Source organism: Pseudomyrmex gracilis, unplaced genomic scaffold, assembly GCF_002006095.1.
Source record: "Pseudomyrmex gracilis isolate BER0280 unplaced genomic scaffold, ASM200609v1 scaffold_185, whole genome shotgun sequence".
In the NCBI taxonomy this organism is placed as follows: Eukaryota; Metazoa; Arthropoda; class Insecta; order Hymenoptera; family Formicidae; genus Pseudomyrmex; species Pseudomyrmex gracilis.
This window is the reverse complement of record NW_018020769.1, coordinates 92,413-108,561: the sequence shown is the minus strand read 5'-3', so window position 1 is coordinate 108,561 and position 16,149 is coordinate 92,413. Positions and strand designations below refer to the sequence as shown.

Here is a 16,149-nt window from a genome sequence, read left to right as displayed (position 1 = left end):
GCGAAGAGGCGATCCTCGTAAATTTAATCCAACAACGGAAGGAATATTTTGACGGAGACCTTCTGGCTCCTGCCGTCCTCGCGTATTTACTTCGCGCCGCTTGGCTCACGGTAAATACGGATAACCCCGTTCTCGCAGAGAACATCTCCGTCAAAAAGTTTCGGTAGGCGCCTGCATGGCGGTTGGAGATACAATCCCGTCTCGTACTCTACTTACACGCCATCGGAACACCACCACCGTACTCCGTACGAACTTCTCTCGCAACACCACCGTAAATATGCACATCTCGCCGCGCTCGCCCTCAGGCGTATCTCCCGTACATATAGGTAACGTCGTCAAACTGATGCGCGCGCGCGCGCACATCACAAAATTGCAATCACGCGGCTGTTTGCCCCGATTAATTACGGATCTCTCGAGAAGCGCATCTTATTTATTATTCAAACGTCACTTGCGACGAGAGGCAGATCGCATACATACATAGCCGGGGTTACACGGGATACGGGATGTGTACTCGATTATCCCTGACAGACACAATATTCCTGGGCGCGCGATACCCCGGAACTAAATTGCGAAAAGCGGACCGGCCAGACCGAGCCGGCGATAAATCACCATTAAAAGAGCCGAAAACTAAATTGTCGACGTTACGGATAGCCGTGATTTAAATAAAACAGATCGGTGCATGGGATGTAGCACGAAAGGGCGGGAAGGGAAGGGTACGGGTCTTGTACGTGTACTTCCCGAAAATCTCCACGCGCGCGTCCCACGGCAACCCGACCCGAAATGATGAAGATGCTGCGGCGTTCTCTAACCGCGTCTCCCGGGAGTATCCGCTTTTATGACGGATTATAAATCATCTTGATATTCTCGTGGGCGACCAGTCTCTTACCTCTCTGTCTCTCTTTATCTCTTCTCCCGGCCCCGGGGATCGTGGGTCGCAAACTTTCGGCAGACAAATTTACGCGCGCTTTCGAGATAATGCATCGTCCGCGCAAAGTTAATTCGAATATGCGCCGCGATTCGATCTCTCGCGGGAACGCCGTTTGTATTGCGCCGATAGGTACTTTATCGAGCTTCATCATGCATCTTGTGAAAGTAATGAAATTTGCGCCGACACACCTCCGCATGATGACCTCAACTCTCACATGCGCGTGTCTTTCTATCTAGAAAATTACAGCACACGATCTCTGATGTAATCTCTTTCTTTCTCTCTCTCTCTCTCTCTGCTTCTCACTTTAATAAAAGAAAAACTTTAATCAAACACATTAGAAAAAATACATACGAGGTACCCAATTATCCGTAACTTGTTGTTATGTTTTGTTTATTCGCGTGGCGTATACACGAGAGGGCGGATAGATGTGTATAAACTGAGAGTCAACATTAGGAACAATATCTTTCTCTTTTGTTCTCTCTTTCCTCCTTTTGTTCAGTACATATATATATATATATATATATATATATACGTACATTTTATAGAATATTAATGAAATATTTTACACAAGCTCATAATTCATCCAGGCAAAAGCCAACCAGACGTTGAATTATTAATCCAACAACCGGGTTCTATTTCATTGCAGTGTTACGAGAACAAACATTAAGCTTTTACAATCTATACCAATTTGTAATGTGTGCTAATGGACACCGGATATGTGTGTAAATGTTAAACTTTTTTTTTTTTATACGAAAAAGTTCAGAGTTATTTGATTTTGGTAATAATAATACTTCTATCTCAAAGTTTGCAATTGACCCGCACCCGCGTGAAATATTTCTGATAATGAAGGTTCAATAAATAAACGTTGATACGCACACGAGAGGCAACAACATCAACGATTGCGCGTAACTACAATTTCATGACTTCTTTTTTTTTTGTTTTTATCTCGTGTATCAAATCATGGCGGTTAACCTCGTACGATATCAACTGATATATCCGATGAAATTGCGAGTTTTCATCTCCGTTCCCGTGATATAATGAGGGCATTGGCAATTACACGATGCAGAAAGCAGCGCGCGCGCATTCTCTACCTTCGCCCACATCGAACGCTAAATTACAATCATCATAAATCACAGTCGCACATTTTAATTATCGGAACGCGCTACATTGCGCACGAAAACATTGCGAATCGAAATGCAATCGAATTAAATCTTAACGCGGAATCAATGCGGTCTTTCCACTCTCATCGATGTGATTTCAATAACCGTCGCGCGCGAATCTCACGCTGATCCCGCGCGCAGACATTTGCGACAAAATTCTAAGCTCGATTCTCAAAGTTTCAACAAGAAACTAAAGAAAAGTCTCACGCGACAAAATTATTTTTTTCCATTAACACTCGTGTATACGAGCTTGCGCGTGCACGAGAAAGAGAGAAAGAGATAGAGAGAGAGAGAGAGAGAGAAAGAGAGAGAGAAGCGCGCGCGTTTCGAGTTCGAGAATCGATATCAACGGTATATAGGCGTCGTCTCTTGCTCCGTTGCGGCGCAATACGCGCAATGTAAAAATCTCGATATCCGACAGCCGTGGTGCTCAACCAGTGACAGTAAAGCGCCCGGGCCCCGACGCGTTAAACGAACACGCTGCTGGAACGTAATCCCCGGCGGAACATTCTGAAATTTTAACGAAGACTGACTTCCGCCCTCCCTTCGACGTTTTTCCGCGTCCGCGATGCTTTCTGGGGCATCGATCGCAGATTACTTCGTCGGAACTTTGAAACTGATTATTGCAAAGCGGGGTATTTTGTATGAGCGAACGCAAAAGAGAGAGAAAGGGAGAGAAGCTATTTCCTCGAACAACGATGCATTAACTATTTTTGTTGAAACGTTTTCCAAGAACATCTCACCGTATATTCCATGTTCTAAGTATTTATCTATATAAAAAAAATATATATTATATACCTTCCGTTATAAGTCTCAACAAAATAACAAAAAAAAAAAAAGTACCCATCGGCAGTTCGAATTCGATCACCTCATAGACGACGAGTCGTCGACATCGCTTCACGGCTAATCAATTTGATATTAAATCTGATCGACTGTCGACTTCATTCTGTCGAACGGACGATCAAACAACACTAATTTCTTCATTGCCTTTTAATATCCTATCGATATACATTCCGCAATACAATCCCGAGAATTAAAAAAACACGCGCGTAATACACACACACACACACACGCGCGTGATAACGTCAAAAAAATCGCACAAGTGACGCTCTTACATTCGTTCGTTTAGTCTGTGACAAAATCTAATAATTTTTCTTTTGTGAGAAATCGCATTAAAAATTTCCTGCTGAAACAGTAGAATTCTAATTGCGTTCTAAAGCAAGAGAGTAAAAGAGAGTCTCACGTGATACACACATTCAGCGCGCAAGTGGCACACGTTGCTCATTAAGAGAGAACACGGGTGCAGTATTTTGAAGAGCAACCTCTTCGGAAGCGCATTCGGGGGACCTGCTCTTTCCGCCCGAGTTATACGGTAATTGAGAAACAGCCATCGGCCGACGTAAAGCGTATAACGTGGAAAAATACGCAGTGCCCGCGGCAGTTTCGCGTTAGGGGAGGCTTTTTCCTCGCTCATCCGGGAATAACTCACGATCGGTCGGCGATCGGTAACGACGGTCGGGAGAGAGCGAGAACTGGGGGAGCTCGAAGGGGGGAAAAAAGGAGGCTGTGTGCGAAAGCCGCTCTCTGAAATCGAGCTTCCCCATAAGAGAAATATCTCTCTCGCGCGAAACCGGCGATAAATCGAACCGACTTATTACCGCGCGTGTCGCGTAATCTCTCGGACTTCACGAAGAAATGTGTGAGCCGCCGAAAATAAATGTGCACGCTGGCCGCACAGATCAGATCACCGACCGCCGTATCGTAAAACAAAACAACACAATGAGTGAATTTTACATCAGTGTGCCAGGTGAGTCCGAACAGACTCTCCGTGGAAATTAAATCGGGAACGCGCGGGAAGAAAAGAACAGGGTGAGAAAGAACAGAGAAAGCTGCTCATCGTTTTCCACTTAGCGCATTGATTGATTTACGACTGACACCAGACGCAATGAGGGCGAGTGAGGCAATGATCGATCGGCAAGGATCGCACCGCAGCAGGTTGATAACGAAAAACAGAACGGAAGGAATTTTCCAAGTATTTCATAGAGATACAGAAGAAAAAAGAGAAAGAGAGAATCACAAAAGCAGCGAGCAACGGCTAATACAAGTTGGTTGTTAGTTGTAACGCGATCGGTACAAGTCCTATTTTCATGACACACACGTACGCGAGAGTTACGACACACGGTGGAAATAGCACGTGACTTTTTTACATGTCTGATATCTAGGCTGACGGGGAATACTATAAATGGACAAGATGTACACATCCACGAAAATTTGTGAAGCGCTTACAACACGCCCAGATTATCGGAAAGATCTTATCGCGTGCGCGCGCGCGCACACGCGCGCGTCGAGCGACCTTTAACACACGAGCGACGACGGGCGAAGGGATATTAATGTCTCCCCGACTTCAACGAACCAATAAATTTTGGACTTCAAATCCGGCAGTTTATAACATCCGCCCGAACGATCGCGCCGAGTTCAATCGTCGCGCGATATTTCGCTTTCGCGGAATGTTTATCGCGGAAACTGTGATATTTTCGTTGACTTATAACTTCGCGCACACATTTTCCTGCCCGAGTCGTGTCCCTTAACTTTTCCGTGTTTGCTTTTCCCGGAAGTCCCGGAAGAAACAGGTCCAACTTCAGAGTCATATCATATATTTTTCTAGACAATATAAATATTCCAGACAATGTAAATGTTTCTTTTCCATCTCCTTTCTTGACTGTGTCACATAATTTGCACAAAATTCGTAATAATTTTTCAAAATCTCTCTTCCTTAAAAAAACAAAAAAACAAGAAAAAGAAAAAAAGAAAAATTCAGTCGTGGGATCAATCAGAGACGGAACTTCTAAACGCACGAGGTAACGTATGATTTTTTTTTTTTTTTTTGTTTTTGTATCCGCCGCGTCTCTCGAACAACATAGAGATAAAAATTGTCTTGAAAAATCGACGTCGAGTTAGAGATTTCTAAGCCCGTTACCGCGGAGATCAACGTCGTAGAATTTGCGAAGGGAAGGGAAAAACCTTCGAGACATCACGGGCAAAAGTTGGCCGTGTCCGCGTGACACGTCGATGTTTTTCCAAAGGAGCGAGGGAGTTTCTCAAATCGCGCGATCTAATTCCGCGCCGGCGAGTTGCATCCGCGGTACAGCTCCGAAACTTCGTTGACCGAACGAAATGCAGTTTTGTCGCGGTCGGGCGACGATGCGCCGTGATGGCAGGTCGCACCCTCTTCGCCCGGCGCACACCCGTGGTTGCGGTGATTCTATTATACGTTGCACACTGTTACCGAACACCGCGTCGTCCGTAATTATGATTGACGAACCGATTTATTATATACGCGTACGTGCACGTCACTTTTAGGCGTAATTAGTTACGCGCAAATTATATAAACAGAAACACACACTTCCCACGTGCGCTTATATATTAATTAAACCACGCGTCTAGCGCAAATGAAGTGTGGGTGACGAAGTGCGGTTGTTACTTCGACGAAAAAACTTTCAAGTTGAATAAAACCCGAGGGCGAGGGTGACGATTTCTTAGCAACGCGTCCCGCTAATAACGTGGAAGATGGCGTTAGAATGCAGCCAGGTGGAATTGTCGCTCTGTTATAAATTATGTATTTCGTCTAAATTTATTTTCGAACTTTCACATCAGAATAGCCGAACGAGGCGACAGGACCACCGATCAAAGTCGCGTCGCGCGTAAAAATCGACTCGATGCAAGGCGTCCTTGAGGCGACAACGTGTTTATAATAATATCCGTTCTAATTCCGACGATATTTTACGGTCACACGTCTGAAGCGTGTTCGCGGTACATATTTTGTTTGTATCTTTTCAATTCCGGCCAGAATAGATTGATCAGTTACCTACTATCCGCTATGTATCTTCGCAACCGATAGACGTGTCCGCCTCTCGTTGTTGCGAATCGCGTCCGCAAGATTTATAACTTCCTCCCATCGCAATATTTTCATTTCGAGAAAATATTATCCGTCCGATTTCATTAAAAGAGAAACAAAAACGTAAACAATAAAAAAAAAAAAAAAAATCGTAAATATATGCATATACGTTGATATCGGGTCTTACCTTGAGGTAGAACTGTGAGCAAGACGAGTTGGAGAACGACGGCGACCGTATTATAAAATTTTATTCGCAGCTGCGGTAGACCTCTTGTCTGGTGCGCCATGGCAGATGAATTTTGCGAATCCAGGTTGATGCTCGACATCGACTTGCCGATGTTCTTCTAGCGAGCCCGACGTGCCGCGCCACGTCGTCGTGATTGCACTGCACAAATTTTGCGTGTTCACCTCTCTCTACATGAAACGGTCACCGCCGCGAGTATCGCCCGGAAGCGCTTTGTCGCCCGCTGCGTCACCGATTATCATCATCATCATCATCATCATCATCATCATCATGCAGGTGTCACGAGTCGAGTTCAATTCCGCACGAATCGTTCGCTAATCGATACACGATGCCCTCGCTAACGCACCTCCCGACTTCGCCGTCATAACCAAGCGTTCTTCTGCGCTCCGCGGTTACGTGCGTGTTCGCGAGGAGGTCTCCGTTCTGTGCTGTGACGAGGTGGTGGCGATTTATCGTACTCGCAGAGAGAACGCGCTACGTTCGCGCGATAGAGACGCTCCCATGCGTTTCGAACATTCTCGCGAAAGATCCTAAAAAGTAATAATGGATTTCGTACGTGCGTGAGAAAAAAACAACAACCAAGTTATCGCGCCTGTTATCTCTCTCGTCTCGAAATCACGCGCGATATAACGCGTCAACGCACTATCTACTGCTGACAAAAATATATGTGAGACGTGAGTGTTTATGTCGTTGATAGAAGTTACAATAACAAGAAGTACAACAACAAGATAATTTCCAAAATCAGGATAGGGTTTAATCGACATTGAAGTTGTTTATATTGGAACTGATGTGTGTTAAACGCGTACTGATCGTCGTAAAACACAAGCGGAATGAAAACACTTCAAGTTGAATACAACTGCTATTTGTTGCGATTCTTTTTTTTTTATGTATATAATATCATACATTCGCGACACTGTTACACGAGAGCATCGAAGACTCGGATGATTTACAAGCGTAGCCGCGACTGATTTACTATTTCACTATCAGGCGAAAGGAAAGATTTCTTCTTTCTATTCCCCTTGGAAAGACGTGCCGCGACTAAGGACGATCGGTTTTCGCCGGGCTCCATTACCGTAAATTTTATCACCATTTTTTCCGGTGATACCAAATGAATTATTAATATATTTGTAAAAAGTAGCGTGTACAAATTCACGGAATCCTTGGTTGTAAAATTGTTTTTTCTGTGTCTCATTGAAAATTCCGACTGGATCTAAGCAATATATCTTTTTTCTTCTCGCGCGCGTACTTTTTGCACGCGCATTCGATCGGACGAATGATAAAGAGCCTCTTTTTTTTTTTTTATTTTTTATTTTACGCGACAAAAATACCCGAATTAATTAGAAATTCTCTCTCCGAGACGACCGACCAGTCATTGATCACAATTCCGACGTTACGATGACCTATTTATCGGACTCGCGAGCGAGGGAGTAAACGCATTAAATGGCAACGCCATTACGCGCGCGGATTTCCACCTACCGACACAGGTAGCAATTTTTTTCCCATTGTGTCGCAACAACTCGCGAGCAACAAAAGGCGCGAGTTTTAATCTTGCAGGAAACGACGTCTGCGAAGTTTTTTGACGCGCTCTCCGCGTCTTATTGCGCTAGTCGATACAACACGAGCGTGTTACATCCGCGAAATGCGCAATCGATATTTTTCACGCTGTTCCGTTCCGCGTACGGATTCGCGTTATATACGGGAACGAAACGTATCACTAGGAAATAGAGGATCCGAGAATTCCCTCGGAGAATTCGTGCCCGGTTTACAGGTGTCCGTTGCGACTAAACGACGCTTTCTCTCGCTAGCCGAACGGCTCCCGTTCTCCCCCACGCGGCGGCGTCCGTCGTTACGAGTACTCTCACCCCGTTCTCAACCGGCACATCGGGGCTCACTTTATTACTCGCTCGCACCCGCCATGTCGACAATGCGATCGGAATTTCTCGCGCGAAACACCGCCGCAAGACCAGAAACGACAATTGTCTACTCCGCCGGGGAGGCTTTTTTTTGGAAAATTCTCTCGCGCAATAAAAAAAAAAAAAGAACTCTCACGCGAGAAACACCCACCACGGATACAAGTTCGTTGTGTCTTAGAAACTCGGCGAAACAGGAAGTATCGGTTCTGCGATATAGACGAGCGTTCGTAACGCCGCGAACGACGCCGCGATACTTTTTGCAGTTGGCTCCTCGCGAGCACGCTGTTGCGATTTCCGACCTATGCCCACACACACACATACACACACACACACACACACTCTCTCTCTCTCTCCTTCCAAACGAACTACGAGAGGGGCGCGGATGTGCTATCCGTGACTCTTGGCAGCACTACGGACCTGCGTTCGCGGCCTGGCCGATGATCGTCTTCCTCGTCTCGCTACAGTCTACCGCGCGTTCCATCTCTCACGAAGCAGCACCACCACCTCCGCCTCCTTCGCTGCTTCCTACTTCACCGGAGCGCAACACGGTGTTGCCCGGTATCCAGGCAACTTCGAACGCGTAGCGTGGCTGCTCCCTCTGCCACCGAAGCGCGTTCCACGTAGACAACGAAAATTCACCGTTCTCTCGTTCGCGGTTTTCTCGCTCGCTCGCTCGCTCGCGCGTTTTTTTTTTTTTTGTTTTCTTCTACTTTGCTCTCTTCCCAATTTCTTCTCTTATTTTATAACACTTCTATTATCGCACTCTCTGTACATCTTCAGAAGGGATCACGCGTTCGCGCGAACGTGCACTCCCGCGTATTCACCATCGTCGCCCTTCTTGTCCTGTTGCATCTGTCCCTCTTTTTTCTACGCACTCCCATCCGCCTCGCCTACGTTGCTCCACTTTCCGTTTCTTCTTCGTTTCTCCCTTATCCGTGTTTGTTCGACGACGTTGTTCCCCTCATGGTGTACACGGTTGTAATTTGCATCGCGCACTTCGGGGTGATTCAAACACAAGCGAAATGCAATAAACGCGAGCGGTAATCCGGCGACGACGATCGTCGACGACGGCGAGCACGAATAATAAGAATATACGCGCAACTTTCCGTACAAGCTTCGCGTACACGGTACGTGTACGCCGCGAAGTTCAAACGTGGCAACTCGCGTCGAACTATGGCGGCGGTTGAAGGGAAATGACAGAAGATCGAAGAAACGGGGGGAAACAGGTGACACAAAACTCAAGAGAGATGAAAAGAGAAGAGAGAGAGAGAGAAAGAGAGAGAGAGAGCAAGAGCGAGAGAGAGAAAGAGAGCGAGAGAGAGAGAGAGAAAGAGAGAGAGAAAGAGAAATATGGGGATTAGGCGAAAATGGGGGGATAGAGAAAACCGTCTCGTTTTTTGCGCGAACAAGTGTCCGAAACGGAAACCGAAACTCCTGAAAAAGGAGGCGGTTCGAGAGTCGTGTACGGAACTGCCGGTCGAGCTCTCGCGACTCGCAGCCGGCGCGATATAGGCGCGAGGAGCGCTCCCCACAATGAGCATAACCCTCTTCCGCCACCTCCACCTTCGGAGCAACCCTGTCCTCTCTGCCGCCCCTAACTCCCGCAGCCACCTTCAGTTCCCACCACGATTTCGCGGGAGGCTGCGGACTGGACCAGCACGCAACCAGCGTGGCCCCCACTACATTCGCGAATGCCGAGGGAGTAGAACCGGGGGATACGAAGGCGTAAGGGGGGTGATACCGCGGGGTTCGAGGGGCAGTGAGAAGGCGGCACGGGGGCGGAGGAGAGTGCCGGAGGACAGCATCCCCGAAGCCCACCCCACAGATCAATATTGTGCCCACTACCGGAGAACTCGTCTCATCTTTCTCGAGCAGCCGTCACGCGCCGCATGCTTCATCTCTCTTACCCCCGGCCATCCCCTTGCGATCTCCCGTAGCTCACGGCCGTTGCCGTGTGTTGCGCGCTCACTCTACCTCCTTCCTTTCTCTCTCTCTCTCTCTCTCTCTCTCTCTCTCTCTCTCACTTATTCTCTCTGTCTTTCTCGCTCACTCCTCCTCTTTCTCATCCTTATTGTCGCCTTCTCTCTCTCAAGGGTAAGTGCGCGTACGAGGGTGTGCGTTGATTCCATCGCGACCGTCGCAAACGATGCTGGAGCATGGTCCAAGTCCGCCAAGGGGGATTAGCCTCGGTGGTCGAGATCCCAGGGACGGCATAGTTTCGGTGTACGGAGAGAGAGAGAGAGAGGGTGCCGACACGATAGGGAGATAAGTAGAGCACGGAAGGATGCTAGAGAGTTGACAGATGAATCGATTGTTTTCGAAGTTGCCGAGAAAACGTGTGTCTAAGACGGAGCCGCTTGAATGGATAGTTGATGGATGGACAGAATGTTATATTGTGAGGTGTTTTAGCGCGCTCGGACCTAGATCCGAGAAGAAGAGTTTTTGTAAGAAAGAGCTGAACACGGCTTTCTTTGCAGTTTTTCACGTAAAAAGACGGTCGAATGCAATATAAATTTACACAAACGAGCGATCTGCCTTTTTTTTGGTTAGAGAATAACTTTAAATCGATTAAGAACTAATGATATACAATGAAAATTTTTCTAGTTCAAATTTTAAAGATAAAAATATCCTATGTAGTTTTTGTAAATAATTACTGCAAACTGTTTATAAAAATCCATAACTCGCAATGTGTACAAACATAAATTAAATATATGATAACAAACTATAAATAAAATAAACTGTGTTTTTAAGTAAAACGACGCACATATAAACTAAAATATCAAAAATGATTGGGAAATGCTTGTGATATTGTTATTTATATTGTTATTTATACTGTTTCATTATATATTGTTATTTAATTAAATATTATTTCTCTTATTCCCTCTCTTACTCTCTCTCTCTCTCTCTCTCTCTCTCTCTCTTTCTCTCTCTTGGTGATACAAGATTTAGTGAACTGATCTGAACAGACAGTCTCTTTATCAACAGCTGTGAAGTACGAAAACTACACCCAAGAAACCAAGATATCACAAGCTGATAAAACTCTCAATTTTAATAAATTGTTCGAAACATATTTTTATTGCAAAATTTGTTTCATAAAATAAAAATAAAGTAGTCTCGTTTTTTGACATTTCTATTCGGCAATTGACTTTAGTACTCGTTCTCGAACTGTTCGATCGAGTCATGAAAATGAAGTGAATCTAAATTGTTTACAACAGATAATATTATACCGACTATATTACAGTTATGTTACAATGTTTTATTACTTGCCCGTATATGAATATTATTCTCAGGTAAGTAAATTCTAGTCGAGAAAACAGATTTTCCGATACAGATTTTCTACATTGCATTTTCTTGTAACAAAATTTCTTTTAATACATGTACTATATTTTTTATATTAACCCGATTGTATTTGATCTATTATTTTCATCGTTTGGGTAATATATTAATACCAGCTAATATTTATCAGAATGCAAAATTAAATATTATACTAGAGATCTTTAAAGAGAAAGAGAGAAAGAGAGTCCGACTCATGAATATAAAATAACATTCAGAAGTTTGACAAGCACGCCTTCTCGCGTCCGCGGTATAATTTTTTTAATCAACGAAATTTATTTATTCATCAAATTTACTCATTGATTTCACGCAATAATAGCATAGTCTGAATAAATTGAGTTAATAATTAATATTTGCATAACTATATATCTAATAACACTTGATCAAAGTTATCATTATACAATGAAAATGAATAATTTGCAATTAAGTATATAAATAATAAAGTTAAATAAGTATGTATGTGTGTATGTCAGTAAATACATGACCTACTGCCTTGTCTAAACAGCGCGTCCTATAATTATGACACACATAAATTAATTTATACTATATATACAAGTATACAAATATATACACACACATATATATATAGTAACATATAAAGTTGCTTGAAATATAGTCTACGCGCAAAATGGAATACTCATATATATATATATGTATACAATACATCCAATGTATCCAATGTGACATTATCGTTATAAGCGTCCACGACAAAGTCCGCGAACAAGTAACACGCTGACTCAAGGATTTCAGCATTTTCCTTCATATATACGAGGTCGTTTACTCATTGTTATAACTTCCTTAGAAGCCATTACAAAGACGCGCGCGCGCTCCCCTCCCCATTTCCAAGATAATTCGGCTGACACAAAGCTGCAACTACCTAAAGTTCACCGAGAGAGAAGAGAGAGAACGGGCAATTTGCCGTACGCTACATTAAATTTCACAAAAGCGGGAAGCGCTTGCCACGCCACTGTAATCACTAATCAAAACTACGTTTCTCTCGCTCTAGAACGTGTCAGGCGTCGCCGTTCGTTCTCGTACCACTTAGCCCGACATCGAATACAATTACAACCTTCCTACTCGGTATGCTAATTACCGCAAGACGCCGGATGAGGCAATACATCGTCATCTTGCCCGCGCGGTGTGTTTCGAGACGGTCAAGGCCCGAGATTTCGCAGTTCCCAGAGGAAACAATGCGATCATAAATTCGCTCTCGCGTTCTCGACAGATTAATCGGTGTAAAAAATCATGTTGAGATGCAAATATCACATGCGAGTTTCTCAAGTGTCGGGGAGAACCGATGGTTACACATTTATCGCGCTATAATCGCTTTTATTTTCTGCGTTAACACATTTCTCAAGAAAGAGAAACGAATGTGTCGACTGATAGGTCGAAATGCTCGCACATATTAATGATAATAAAAAAAAAAAAAAAGAAAAAAACAAACTTTGATGTGAAGAGCGTTCATTAAAAACTACTGAGAGCGCGCTTTTACAGATCTATTCATTCGTTTCGAAGATTATCGCGCGTTGCCCGACAAGTGAGTCCCTTGCGGCGTGATGTTCGGATTGGTCAAGGCTACGAGAGACCGGGACGGACGAGCAGGCATGAAGAATGAGCGATGTTTTGTAGGACGCAGGTACACAAAAGCTGGAAGGGAAAGGTTGCACCTGGCGGCTACGGAGAAGACCGAGAGAAACCCCAACTCACGCCTCGTAGAGGCTCGTCCCTTTCCCCCTCACAGGATTCGGCCCATCCCACTCTTTCTCTTCGCTCGGTCCATTCCTTACGCAGCCGTCCGTCCCCCTTTGAGAATCAGCCTGCTGGCCGTGCACTCGCCCAAAATAACAGAAATTGTGGAGAAATCAGCGTTCCCTTCGGGCCATCTTTGTGGACCATTGTAACGCCACAAGAAGCAACCGAGACTGTTTCGTCGAGGCGGAACGCCATTGTGCTGTATCGTCGAGTTTTCGCTTCTTTGCGATCGTTCTCTTACATCGTCCAGGGATGGTTTGACTTCTGCGCCCTTTTCAATCTCATTGCACTTTAATGCCAATCGCACGAGGCACCAGGTGTCACGGTGTAGTTTCTCCCTCTTCTCTCACTGACGTGTATCGCTCGTCGATCCGCTCGCTATCGCCCGTGTGGACTTTTTATTTACGACGCGCGACGAATCCGATACGGAACGCTCGGTTAAATGCGCGCGCGGGGGACAAAGTTTCTCTCTCGTGTGTGCTCTCGGGTGAAGCAAAACCGCGCGCCATCGACCCAACGAGGGGGTTCTCTTTTCCCTCTACCCCCCTCCTCCCCCCCCGTTCCTCTCGTCGAACTTTGGGGTCAAACATTCGACGTTGGGAACGTCTATTTGGGTCACTCGGTTCGCGAACAGATCACTCGAAACTTTTGCGCAATTGACGTATCCGGGATGGAATGTGTGCGATCTGTGCAAATATGTGTTTTCCACGTTGGATGCTTCGGATGAAACGGAAATGTTAACGCCTTCGCTTATCTAGTTTCGGATGCGAGTCGTCGTCTGCGTATACACGAGACTCTCGCCGCAGTCGATGACGCTCCCCCTCTCCCCATCTGTTATGACAGGGGTGAAACTTCGAAATTGGATTTCTGTTATAATAAGAACGGAAGAGAAAGTGGCAAAAAATTTATTTGTAATATAAATATTTTCCCGAGAATCGCTACGTAAATACATAATATTCCGGAGAGAGTTAGTCAAAAAAAATGTTTTTCATGTACAATTTTTAACCAAGTCCGCGTATTTTTCTAGCGAAAATTTCGAGGAGAAATTTCGATACGTCGATCGTTTTCAATTCTCACGACAATTTCGTTTCCTGAGATACAAGTTTTTTGAAGAAACTAAAATTCTTCTTACAATTAGATGTTGCTAGAATCAACGTCGGATTTGCTCGCGCAAAGCGTAAAGATTTGTGATGATACCGCGCGGCCGCATTTTTTTTTTTTTTCTTTACAAATGTCTCCCATATATAGGCGGAAAAGAAATCAGAGGTAGAGAAAATATAGAGGTGGAAAAAAATTTCTATGCGAGAGAGAAGAAAGGATTGATTAATCGAAAAAGATGAATGGGTTTAAACAAATCCGGTGAAATATTGCAATACCAGTCGTCGAGGTTAAAGTGGGTTACTTTTTCCGAGTTAATCGACGTTGGGATCGGCTTGACTGCTTACTTACGAGGTGATAAATTATTTCGCGTAACTCGCGATTCCCGGCCTCCCGACTTTGATTATATTACAGAAACGGAATACGATTAACTCCCCCGTGCGCGCTCCTCCGTATATCGCGTAGATTTTTTTACGAGCAGGTCGTGTGCAAGGGAAACACAAACGTTAACAACGCATTTATTTCTGTCTTGCGACTAACTCCTTTCAGCTGTCGCGTGTCACGGCGATAAAGTTTCTCTCTCAGGACAGAGAGCACCCGCCGGCGCAAACACACACATGTATCCACGTCCGGGTTTTCGCAAAATTATGCACCGCGTCGATGCAGATCCGTCACGACAGGGTTGTTTTTATTGATTGGCCGGGGCTTTTCGGTCACGCGAAAGACGCAATTTCGACCAATCGGGCAATTTCGCCCGAAGAGAAGATTTATAACCGCGCGCGATCCAATAATTAACTTAATGTCGCATTTTGTACACTCCTTCCCACGCGTTACCCGTATATATCACCGAGCGAGCACGTTTCCGCGCCATATCAAACGGAATTAAAGATGCGTCGTACGTGTATCGATTAAGCATTGTGTTGAATATGTACATATTTACTCGTGCCGTATAATTATTGTCAAGCCGTTTAATAACTATATCCGACACGTCCGCGCGCTCTCTCTTGCGCGATCGGCGCGTACGCACAGAATTTCTAATTAAAATGCGTCGAATACATGTACATCCGAGAGAAAGATAGAGATAGAGAGAGAGACAGAGAGAGTCAACGTAAATGCCTCGTTAATCCCGCTGATTACAAGACTCGGGGGAGGAAGAAAGAAAGGGGAGAGGAAAAAGAGAAGGGTGAGCGCTTCTCTTCCCTCGCTACGAGTCATCTCTCGAGTCTCTGATGACAAGTGACGAAGAAAAGCATTCGTTAAGAGAGTTCGCTTTTCTTTTTTTTTTTTTTTTCTTTCTTTTTTTCCACTGCTCTCCGCAGAGCGAGTTACGAGGAGAAGCGCGACAGAAAAGGGGAGAGGAAGAGAAGAAGGAAAGACTCTGATGCAAAAGAGTTGGGTTGTAGTAGAACGCTAAGCAGAATGAGTAGAGAAACGTGTCTCTGTGCGTGAGGTACTCATTTGGGAGAGAACCTCTCTCGCGCCTCTTTCTCTCTCCCTCTCTCTCCATCCCCCGGGCCTTTCACCCTTCTCATCTCTATATATACTATCCTTCTTTGTCTCACCCGCGCCCGCGCGTCTGTATATCTCGGAATACTAATGACGCTGCGAGAAAACCCGGCTTGGCAGTATAACCCAAAGGTACCTACGGTTACCTGCAAAGTTTTCGCTTCACGTGCCAACTCGCAGGTTCGTACCTACTTCGAAGGTACCTCACTAAACGCCGTAACGTCCGCTCGCGTTTTCATAAATTAGGAGGAACATTCCTCCTGGGAAGACAAACCCTCCGGAAACTCGACGCGGAAATAGAAGACGTACTCCGTAAACGC

General features: G+C 45.0%; 1 protein-coding gene across 2 annotated transcripts in view; it reads right to left on the bottom strand.

The window, feature by feature from the left end:
* Positions 1–9,625, bottom strand: part of LOC109858063 (neuronal acetylcholine receptor subunit alpha-7) — a 209,969-nt gene extending 200,344 nt beyond the window's left edge. For both annotated transcript variants that reach the window (XM_020434952.1, XM_020434951.1), the window contains exons 1-2: positions 8,558–9,625; positions 6,171–6,757 (exon numbers count right to left, since the gene is read on the bottom strand). In XM_020434952.1, coding sequence (XP_020290541.1) covers positions 6,171–6,309 — 139 coding nt within the window. In that variant the 5' untranslated portion in view covers positions 6,310–6,757; positions 8,558–9,625. The remainder of the gene's footprint in view (positions 1–6,170; positions 6,758–8,557) is intronic.
* Between the last annotated feature and the right edge of the window lie 6,524 nt (positions 9,626–16,149).